Genomic DNA, 10,671 nt, shown 5'->3' on the forward strand with positions numbered 1-10,671 from the left:
TTATTCATATTTTATTATATATATTGTGGCAGATTAGGGGGTGGAGAGGTAGTGTGGACACTACATTCCCCAGACTGCCACGGGAGCGAGCCATGAGGAGGTACAACTGGCTCGAAGTATAACACACTACCTTTTTCAAACCACACAGGTCTCTTCGCAATGACAGCCTCGCTCTTCACACAGACTGGAGACTGCCCCGAGCAAACATTTTTCCCCTGTTATATACCTGCCTGTTAATCAGGCGGGTGTCTCTCATTGCACTTCGAGCCAGTTGTACCTCCTCATGGCTCACTCCCGTGGCATTCTGGGGAATGTAATATATATATATATATATATACATATACATACACATACACATACATACACACACACACACACACACAGTACAACGTCGCATATCCGACCCCCTGTGGACTGGTATACAGGCGGATATGTGAAAAAGTCAGATTTGTGAATACTATAGAAAAAGCAATTACACATCCATAAATAGGTTAGTGAACAGAAACAACACACAAACTGCTTTAAACATGGGGACATTTCTTGTTTTAAAAGTAAGCAAACGTAAACAAGATTAATTAGGCTAGAAATGCACAGTGTTGCTATGCGGTTTGCTATAAGCCATCTCCACGCAAAGCTTTTTTTTTTTTTTTTCTTTAAATACAAACAAAAACTGTAAATGTACAGTAACCTGCAACTGATGGCTTCTTTCTTAACTTTAGAAGTCCCTGTCTCTCTGGTTCTGCTTTCTTAATATCGGTACTTTGCACTCTTTCTTGACATTGCCAACAGCCGATAAGCAGCTCGGTCTGAATATTCCTTCGGCTATTTTAAACAAAAGGCTGGTAAGCATTGCGTTTATGAAGCTTGCTTTGTTTAATTCAAATGCATTTAAAAGCTACAACAACACGCTGCCAATATCTGCAAGCGTGTGCTCCATCATCCCATAAACACATTGCACAAAAAAAAGCTTTCTCGACTGGTGTATTGAATGAAACGTCACTGCTACATGCAGCTGACTGACACACGCACACAGCCCGCCTCTTCTAAAGGGGAATGCACCAAAAGGCTGATTGCTATAACGCTTTCTTTCTGTTTCCATCGCGGAAGCTGCATTGCTCTCGTAGCCTACTTTTGATATGCGACGTTCCTCTGTATATATATAATAAAATATGAATAAACATGTATGGGATCTATATTTGTAGTGTGTGTGTAATTCTTTAGAAGTTCTGGCATGTGATTGGTTAAAACCTCATCACATGACCAAAAATAGATCCAGCTATTGCCCCCGTGATGCTGTTTATGGTCAATAGTATTTTTACAAACTCTCTCAAATTATGTCATCACGTTGAGCTTCCTTCCTTGCTTCACATAACAAAACTAAAGAGCGGACAACAGAAAATGAATTACAAAATATGCTAAAAAACAAAGATGCTGCAAACACTAAACTCGTCATAAAAACTTTGCTTTCAGTGGTTTCTGACTTCCTAAAATTCTAACAAATCCAAATTGATGTAAATAAGTACGACGTTCACAAACTCAGTGGACTCCTCCGAGAATTCTATGCCGCAGTGAGAGTCAGACGGGCAGTTCTATGCCAAAAAAGCTTTAATAACTCTATGCTATGGACTTCAAAAACATGCTTTCTTGACTGATTCATAAAACAAACATGGACTGCAGACCTTGGCTCATAGTGGGAAACTAAAGGTCCCTCCTGGAACTGTATTTACCTCCAGGGGACAGTGCCGTCAACCAGCGGATTCGGGTATTATACCCCCATGTTGGTAACTATAGTTCTTCTTCTGGGGCCACAGTTTCCCACTATATACCTCCTCACCAGTCCATATTTAATTTGTTCTAATTGCATTGAGTAGGAAAACCAATGAAATTGCAAAGAAATGTGTGCAACACAGTATTGATTCTCAGAACAGAACTGAAAGCTTTCTGTTTGTTCTTTGCAGGTTATTGCACAGCTGCTATGACGATGCATCAAAGTTTGTTTACCTATTAGTCAGACCTGGCTGTGCCTACCTTGAACAGGAAGACTTCATCCCATTATTACAGGTAGCACAACAAAATTCTTGTTTTCGTATAAAATACAGGTCACCTATTTCTACCTTCAGGTCAATATGTTTATCAGTGTAAAGCCACTGCATAAATACTTTCCATGGTACGGTATTAAGAAGAAAAAATCAATCCTCTGTCTGTGTACAAAAAAAAACCTTTCATTCTGAGCAGGATACTCCATCTTGATTCAGTTTAATTTGAGATGCATGTTACTGTTGCTCCATAATCTGTAATCTAGCTCCAATATTAATTACGGTTCTTGAAATCAGTAACGCAGAGTAAACATCTGTGCTTCACTTTTCAACACCATTATTTATGTCAGCCTTAAATGTACAGGAATGCCAGTGCAAATGAAGTGAGGGATTCAATCCTTTATGAAAGACTGGCCCCTGTGCAGCAGTGTATTCAATGTGTCCGTCTCTAATGGGACATTCCGTTTAGAATACAATTTCCAAAATACCTTCCAAACGGCCTGCTTGGCATGCTTGAACAGTTCTTTGGGATGAGCTCAAGTGACCCATATCCCAGGACAAGATTATGTCATAGTTATTTTTGTAATTCTGTTATCTGACAAAGAAGAAAACAAGATTATTAGCTATCTGCTTTTAAAGTTCCATGGCAGACGTGTCGGTCATACTGGGATTAGGCCATGTTAATAATACAAAAATAATAAAAAATAAATAAAAAAAGGTTTTCATGTTTAACGCGTACAAAATAAAAAAAAAAGTTTAAGTGAATAATGAAGACAATCTAAATAATGGAATTGACAAAGAGTGAAGCACATTTCTGTTTAAACACTTTCACTGATACAGTGCATTAGCTTCTTGCACAATTCAACTCTTGAGGCCTGAGCTTGAATGTGACTCAAGTCAGGTGTGATGAAGTTCCTGGACTCACCTGGCAGGTTCTGTTTCATTTCAGGATATTGTGGACACTCATCCAGGTTTGACGTTTTTGAAGGATGCCCCTGAATTCCATTCTCGGTACATTACCACGGTATGATTCCTTTCCATGTCACTGTGCTACACTGGATGTTTTGTCTTATAACATGGTGTACAACGGATTGGTCAAATAGCTTGCAACCTATGAAATTAAACTTGTTTTGTACAGTTGGAAATGTCACAGTTGCTGGCATTGCCCACATTGCTGGCATAAAACCCTCTCCTGTTTGATAGTACTGTAGGTCTCTATTTAAACCCTGGTATTTGTTGTCCATGCCAGTGCGTCTCTCCTAGCTGGGCACAGCAGGCCTGACTGGTGTCACTCTAACTCGCATGTATTTTGGGATGTTCTGGTGTTCTAGGTAATTCAGAGGATATTCTACACAGTCAACCGATCCTGGTCAGGGAAAATCACCATGACTGAGCTGAGACGGAGCAACTTCCTGCAAGTACGTGCATTCACATCCTGCTCAACCCCTATACACTGAAGTATAAAAAACTACTAAACAGCAGAGTACATCAGTTCAACTAAACCGATCAAGTGTAGCAGCACTCTAACTACATTGGAATTAATTCCTAATGCATTCTGTTTAAATTTTCATCTCCATTCATATAGATACATTTCCCTTCTGAAAGAACCTGTGCTTTGATTAAGATCAAATGAACTGACCTGCTCTTGTTGATACAAGGAAGAGTAGTGGTTTACACATGTATGCGACAGAAAGAAAGAGGTTTATATCTGTATCCTTATTAAATGACATGCTGCCTGTTCCTCTGTCTCAGACCCTTGCTCTTCTGGAGGAAGAGGACGATATCAACCAGATTACAGATTATTTCTCCTACGAACACTTCTACGTGATCTACTGTAAATTCTGGGAGCTGGACACAGACCATGATCTTTTCGTTGACCAGAAGGACCTGGCCAGGTATAACGAACATGGTAAGTGGAGAAAGAACCAGGGGATTATACCTGGGAGATGCACACCAGTATCAGTTCTTTTGTTATCATTAATGAGCAAGCAGGCTTTCTAAGAATCAACATGGATCAAAAGGGTTAAATTAACTACCTGCCTTAAAACCCCATATCCACAGTATGCTTAGTGGGAGCAAAAGATACGCTATAACCACAGTTGGTAGGAGGTGTAGCTGTAGCCCTGTGTTAAATGCCAGTTTCCAGTTGTAGACAAAGAAGTAATCTTTTCCATTTCCTCCTAGCTTCATCGAATAGAATTACTGAGAGAATATTCTCTGGAGCGGTAACAAGGTATGTGTGTGTGTGTGTGTGTGCTTTTTTAATACATATGTTAAGGATGTAAAAAATACAAATAAACATAGACTGAAAAATTGAAAATAGTGTACAACACTATAGGCCTGGCTTGTTAGCTGACGCCATGTTTTCTGTCAGGGGGAACTCTGTGCAGAAAGAAGGCCGGATGAGCTATGCAGATTTTGTCTGGTTTCTGATCTCTGAAGAGGATAAGAAGAATCCCACCAGGTAAACTATCTCTGTGTCTGTTTAGGTGCGTCTACTTGTGCTCACTCCCTGTGGAATTCCCTGCCTCCAGTCAAACTCAGACACTGGAGGAATCTCGTAGTCTCTATTAATGACAGACTGTGTTTTCCAAGTTTATGAAAAATAGATTTTATATTTTAAATGTTTAGTGTTTTTAATTGTTGTAATGTTTGATGTTATGGTTTCATTTTTTGCTTGTTTTGTAACATGCTGTGGGATGACATGCCGTGAAAGGGGCTATATAAAAATAAATTGATTGATTGATTGTGGCAGTTAATAAAATAAATGGAGCTACTGATACCGTGGTTGTAAGACTACCAAAAAATGTATGCAGTTGTACCTATAGCAGCTGTTTATTTACTAAAACGTTCTTCAGTACAGGTTCTGAAGTAGCAATCAAAACCACTTATTTTATTTTATGACAGCTAAGTCTGTATAAAAGGTGGGCCAGATCCAGGATTGCAGTATAATCAAATCGCAGCACAGACACAGAATATCTAGGGATGATTTAAATGTAATTTGTTGCTGACTTGTGGGCCAGCATTAAGTGGGATGTTGTGTCTTCTGCAGTATTGAGTACTGGTTCAAGTGCATGGACCTCGATGGGGACGGAGTGCTGTCCATGTATGAGCTGGAGTACTTCTATGAGGAGCAATGCGAGAGAATGGAAGGGATGGGCATCGAACCACTGCCATTCCACGACCTGCTCTGCCAGATGCTGGATCTAGTGAAATGTACAGACCAAGGTAAGACAGTATAATGTTCATCTCAGTTTGTTAGAACCATTTATTAACCTATGGTTTTACCAGGGGTGGGGTTTACAATGTAAAGCAACAATGACTCCAAATGACTGTCCTTGGATTGTTCTGGCAGGTAAAATAACTCTTCGGGATCTGAAGCACTGCAGAATGGCGCATGTATTCTATGACACCTTCTTTAACTTGGAGAAGTACCTGGACCATGAACAGAGAGATCCATTTGCTGTGCAAAAGGTAAAGGAAGAGGCTTTGGTTGATGGTATTGCCCAGAAATGAATGGAAACACTAGTCCTAGTTAACTCTGATCTTTGCTGTAGATACAGACACTGTGCCTCAGGTAGGCTAACTCTCGTGTGAGAAACTGACCCAGAAGATTCAAGAAAGTAGTCTACGATTAGCGTGAACTGAGGTCTGATTTAATAAAAGATTCTATCCTGCTACCAGTACACGGTTGTTTAATTAATGTATATATTTACGAACTGGCCTTTGAGGACCAGACTTGTTGTGTCAATACATTTTATCTTAATTTTTTTTTTTTTAAGTCCATTGAACCCTCCCGCAATCAATCACAAAGGAAGAGGAGTTTCTATAGCAACCTTTCAGCTGCCTTGTAGAGATACTAAATGACAGCTCCCTTGTTTTAATAAAGGATGGGGTTCCATCAGAGACTATGTGCTGCATTAACTTATTTCTTATCAATGTCTGTGTGTTTCAGGATGTAGAGAACGATGGTCCAGAGCCCTCAGACTGGGATAAATATGCAGCTGAAGAATACGAGATCCTGGTGGCTGAAGAGACGGCTAATGAACAGTTACAGGAAGGGTAAGCAGTGCATCCCTCTTAACAGCAGTTTTACTGCTCCTTTTTGCTGGTTTTATTTTGTTACTATAGTGCAGAAACTGTTTCTACTTTTGACTTTTTTGTATATTAGTAACAGACTATAAAATATATCAGGTGTACAAAATTAAGGCCTGCCTCATTTCTAGGTAGTCCCAGTCCTTTACCTTGAAGTGATGTATCAATCATTTTTCAAACATAAAATACCAACTGCATATAAGCCTACAAATAACTGTTTCCTAAATAAACTTTTACATTATCCTTGAAGCATAGTTGCTACAGTCAACATACAGAATTAAATGAGTTGTTCCTTATAACCACAGAGTTTTTAAGTGTTTGGATATTTTGTAGTATCTAGATGGTTTTTAATACTGTAAATTTTAATAGGTTGATTAAAGCAAGAGCAGGTTGCCTCCTGCTGGTAATATATAGGTACTGCCTGTCTGGTTGGAATGTATGGGATGTTGCTAGGTGATGGTCCAAGACAGGAGAGTCCCAGGTGGATTATCTGTCTCATTAGCACACTTTCAGATCACACTTTTCTACATTTTCACAACTAGGCATCAGTAAAAAGCAAGAACATGAAAGATTTCCCTTGCTTTAATTTGAATGGTGAAGTAGCGCACTTCCAGCCTTCAGCTTGTCCACAAGACCTCTTTGCTATTATAATGAGATGGAGCAGATTTGTATTTGCATGTTTTAAGAAGGATGATAAACATAGTAACACTGCCTTTGTTTTTCCAGTTCATTTGAAGACGATTATGAATCTGACGAACTCACGGTCGCATCAGAAATCGGAAACAAGAAGGACAAACTGGTCATTTCAGACCTTTCAGCATAAAACCTAAAACAGGTCACACTGCCAAGCAATCAGACGTGACTGCCAGTGAAAAGACTGACCACGGAACAGTCACACACAATAAGGGAATAGGCCTTTTCTTCTACTTTTTTTTAGCTTCTTTTTCCTTTGGAAGGGAATTATGCTTTTTTTTTTTCTTTTTTACAATTCAAATGACTGTGTGTGTGTGTGTGTGTGTGTGTGTGTGTGTGTGTGTGTGTGTGTGTGTGTGTGTGTGTGTGTGTGTGAAATAGAGCTGCCTATAAATCTAAAAGCCTTTTTTTGTGCAATATGTCTTAAATAAGTCTAGTGGGAATATTTGTTCTGTGTTAGCCTGGAGAACAAGGAGCATTTGGGATTTATACGATATGATTATATTGTCTATATACAGTACACTCTGTACCACCTAGTGGTCATTACTAGTAGCAACTTGTGCACAACCTCCTGCAGCATCATCGGTAACAGCTGGACACACGTGGATATGAAGTCAACAAGATGTTGGAAGGTCTCCTGTTTTATCAAGCACCATCTTCCAACAATGTTGACAATATTGTTAAGATTGAGACCTAATTATATATATATATATATATATATATATATATATATATATATATATATATATATATATATATATATATATATATAGATAGATATATATATATATAGTCACAAACTACAAAGCAGTATGTAATTAAATATGTTAATGTAACATTATTCAGCAGGTTTCAGAATTAATTATATAGAGTGATGCAAACTTTTATATATAAAAAGTTATATGTATCTGCTTACAATACATTCATTATCATATCAAGCATATTTATTTAAAAAATGTGCATACTACCCATACTTCTTATAAACATGCACAGATGTATTACGGAAAAAATGCAAATTTATGTTAATTGCATCAGCTATGTAGCTTACAGAAATCCACAATATGTCAACATAAGCTAAAGTGCTGATTCAGAGGAAGAGCAACTACTGTTAGTCTATCTATCTGAACCTTGGCTTCTGCCTCGTTCTTGATTATTTTATTTAGTCCTGTAACTCGCTAGCCAGCCCCTACAGCACAAGAGACTTTGCTCTGCAGCAAAAGAGAGATTTTTGCTTTCATCCCGTTTTTATTTTACAAAACCTTATTTCTGTAAAAAAAATATATGTTGTTTCATCAGCTTCCAAAGATGTATTCTTGTGATCTGGAAGAGATTTGGTTAAATCAAGTCTGACCCAGAATGTAAATATACAGGATTTGTTAGACTGATAAGGATATAAACTCTAATACATGAGTGGCAAACCAACAAGTTTTTATTTGATGTCAGGCTGTCCTCAATTACTTTAACAGTTGGAACGAAATTGACTTGTTATATTAAAGTTGAAAAGCTTGTGCTTAGATGCAAGATCACCTGTGTTTCTATCTGCTACCGAATACTGCAGGTTTACATGTGTAAATATACTGTATAGATACATATACTGTAGAATAAATAAGTATATCCTGATCTGGGTAGCAGGGTTTACAAGGAAGACATCAATCCTAAAGTAGTTCACAGGACAGTTCAATAACGAGTCTTTAAACCTGCACCCATTACAATTCATGTGCCCAAAGCCAGGCTCCTAGTGGGGTCAGCATGTTCTAGACAGCATCGCCTTCATGTTTATGAAGTGTCTGGCTCAGTAATACTACCTGAAGTTTTATGTAAGCCCAATATGGAAGGTAAGAGCAGTGAGAAATAGACAAGCAATAAAATCAATTCTGAGAGGTCTAGTTTTAAACTTTTTGGTTTTGATTGAACTAAATTGCGCTAAATTAGATGTAAAAAATGTATATATATATATATATATATATATATATATATATATATATATATATAACACTAAGTGGGTAAAAAAAAACATGTAAATAGATATATTGAAATTTTAAATATATAGGTACTTTTTAAACTTCAGACTACCCCCATCTCTTCAGTGTGGTGTTTTAGTGCATATTTGTACAGTCTCCATTCATATGTGAATGTGGCCCAGTGTATGTATATGTACATTTGCATAATTGACAAAGTGTAATTTTTGTCAGTTGTGTATTTTGACATCCCAATCTGTAAGTGTTTCAATATTAACATCATGCAACCTTATACAAAAGATGTGGGTCTGCCATCAAGATACAGCAAAAAGGACATTTGCACAGTAGTCATGGTATACTGTATGTTTCTCAGTTTTCATATTCATGCCTTTGCTAATTATTTACATGGGCTTTCAGGATTTACTCAGCCCTTTGATACACCATGATTTCAAAACCCTGTTGCAGAAGGGCTGAGGTAATATTCCAAAATGCCCTTAAACATGCTTTAAATGTTATTAGTATTTTTATTATTTAATTATTTTGTGTCTTATAAAATACTGTAATCAGCGTCCTTTCCATCCACATCAAGCTCATATCTATTTCAGTGTTATGCCTGCAATGTGTTTGATCCATACCATAACTCATTCTCCTGGCTTTGTCAAAAGGGAAGAGAGTCAACATCCATGAATGTTACTGTATACAACTGTAGATATATATATTTGTTTGTAAGTAGTGTAAAAATAAATGATATTGCCAAAGGTGCAATCTATATTGTAATATGTGCCACATGTAGTTACCAGTAGCTCTCTCAATAATAGAACTGCGTTTTGGGAGAATTTGCTATAGCCTATATAAACCACTTTGTATATTCCCCCCCTCTCGAGTGATTGATTATGCCAGTGGCATTGTTGTTGAAATGTAATGTTACTTTTACTGCCATTGTAATATGCATCCAGCTTAAAGGTAGAATGTAAGTGAACATTCTGACTGAACTCACTGTATTAAGACAATCAACTGGGTGTTTAAATGGTTTTAATGTAGCACTTTGTGTTAGTTTCAGTAGCCATCTAAGCAATAAACCTGCTGTACTGGTAACACACTCACTGGGATGATGTGATCAAACACGTACCAAATGCCTGAATCAAGACTTGAGACGAACACTATAAAACTGCCATGTGTACCACGGTAACTTTTTAAAAACAGGGTATACAGCTGTTTAAGCTATTACAAAACTGCTTAAATACTGAATTTTTTTTTATGTTACTTTTTTTTTTTTTCTTGAGTTTCAAACTGTTTTGAATGTGTATCATTTGTTTTCTGGCATATGTTTTGTTTGCAGAAGCTATAGTGAGATGGTATGCCATCTTGAGGTGTTTAACGTTTGCATTAGCATGGCTTTTATCTTTGCTGTATTTCTTTGGAATTTTGAAATTTAATTATAAAAATAAAATAAATAAGGTTGTAAACTTCTATTTGATACCAATAGTATTGTACCTCATTGCGTTTAATAAAATCAATCAACATGTGATAACAGACCCGATGTATCAGACCAGTGCTGATCTGCCACATATCCCATTTTTGCTTTGGAACTGTAGTAAAAACCTGCATATCTTCTGTATCAGAGCCTACTGAGACACGTATTCTTGATGCATTGCATTTCATTTCTGTAGTTCTGGGTTCAAAGCATGTAAACTCAAAATAAATAAGTCTGGTTGTCTTCTCTTCTTTCTGATAAATGAACACTTGCAATTGTCAAAAACACAGGCAAATGATTTTGATGGGCAGGGATACTAAACTGCTGTCTCCTCTCTCCCTAAAAAGTTGTGCCGCCAGGTTAATTTTAATAAGTAAATCATTTATTTTCAGAAGAATCCTAAATGAGTTTTTTA

At 37.3% G+C, this 10,671-nt stretch overlaps 1 protein-coding gene across 2 annotated transcripts in view; it reads left to right on the forward strand.

The window, feature by feature from the left end:
• Positions 1–10,507, forward strand: part of ppp2r3a (protein phosphatase 2, regulatory subunit B'', alpha) — an 85,667-nt gene extending 75,160 nt beyond the window's left edge. For both annotated transcript variants that reach the window (XM_034029400.3, XM_034029402.3), the window contains 10 exons: positions 1,959–2,061; positions 2,986–3,060; positions 3,368–3,454; positions 3,789–3,945; positions 4,221–4,269; positions 4,411–4,500; positions 5,089–5,264; positions 5,392–5,510; positions 5,992–6,098; positions 6,858–10,507. In XM_034029400.3, coding sequence (XP_033885291.3) covers positions 1,959–2,061; positions 2,986–3,060; positions 3,368–3,454; positions 3,789–3,945; positions 4,221–4,269; positions 4,411–4,500; positions 5,089–5,264; positions 5,392–5,510; positions 5,992–6,098; positions 6,858–6,954 — 1,060 coding nt within the window. In that variant the 3' untranslated portion in view covers positions 6,955–10,507. The remainder of the gene's footprint in view (positions 1–1,958; positions 2,062–2,985; positions 3,061–3,367; positions 3,455–3,788; positions 3,946–4,220; positions 4,270–4,410; positions 4,501–5,088; positions 5,265–5,391; positions 5,511–5,991; positions 6,099–6,857) is intronic.
• The last annotated feature ends 164 nt before the right edge of the window (positions 10,508–10,671 follow it).

This window comes from Acipenser ruthenus, chromosome 12 (genome assembly GCF_902713425.1).
Source record: "Acipenser ruthenus chromosome 12, fAciRut3.2 maternal haplotype, whole genome shotgun sequence".
In the NCBI taxonomy this organism is placed as follows: Eukaryota; Metazoa; Chordata; class Actinopteri; order Acipenseriformes; family Acipenseridae; genus Acipenser; species Acipenser ruthenus.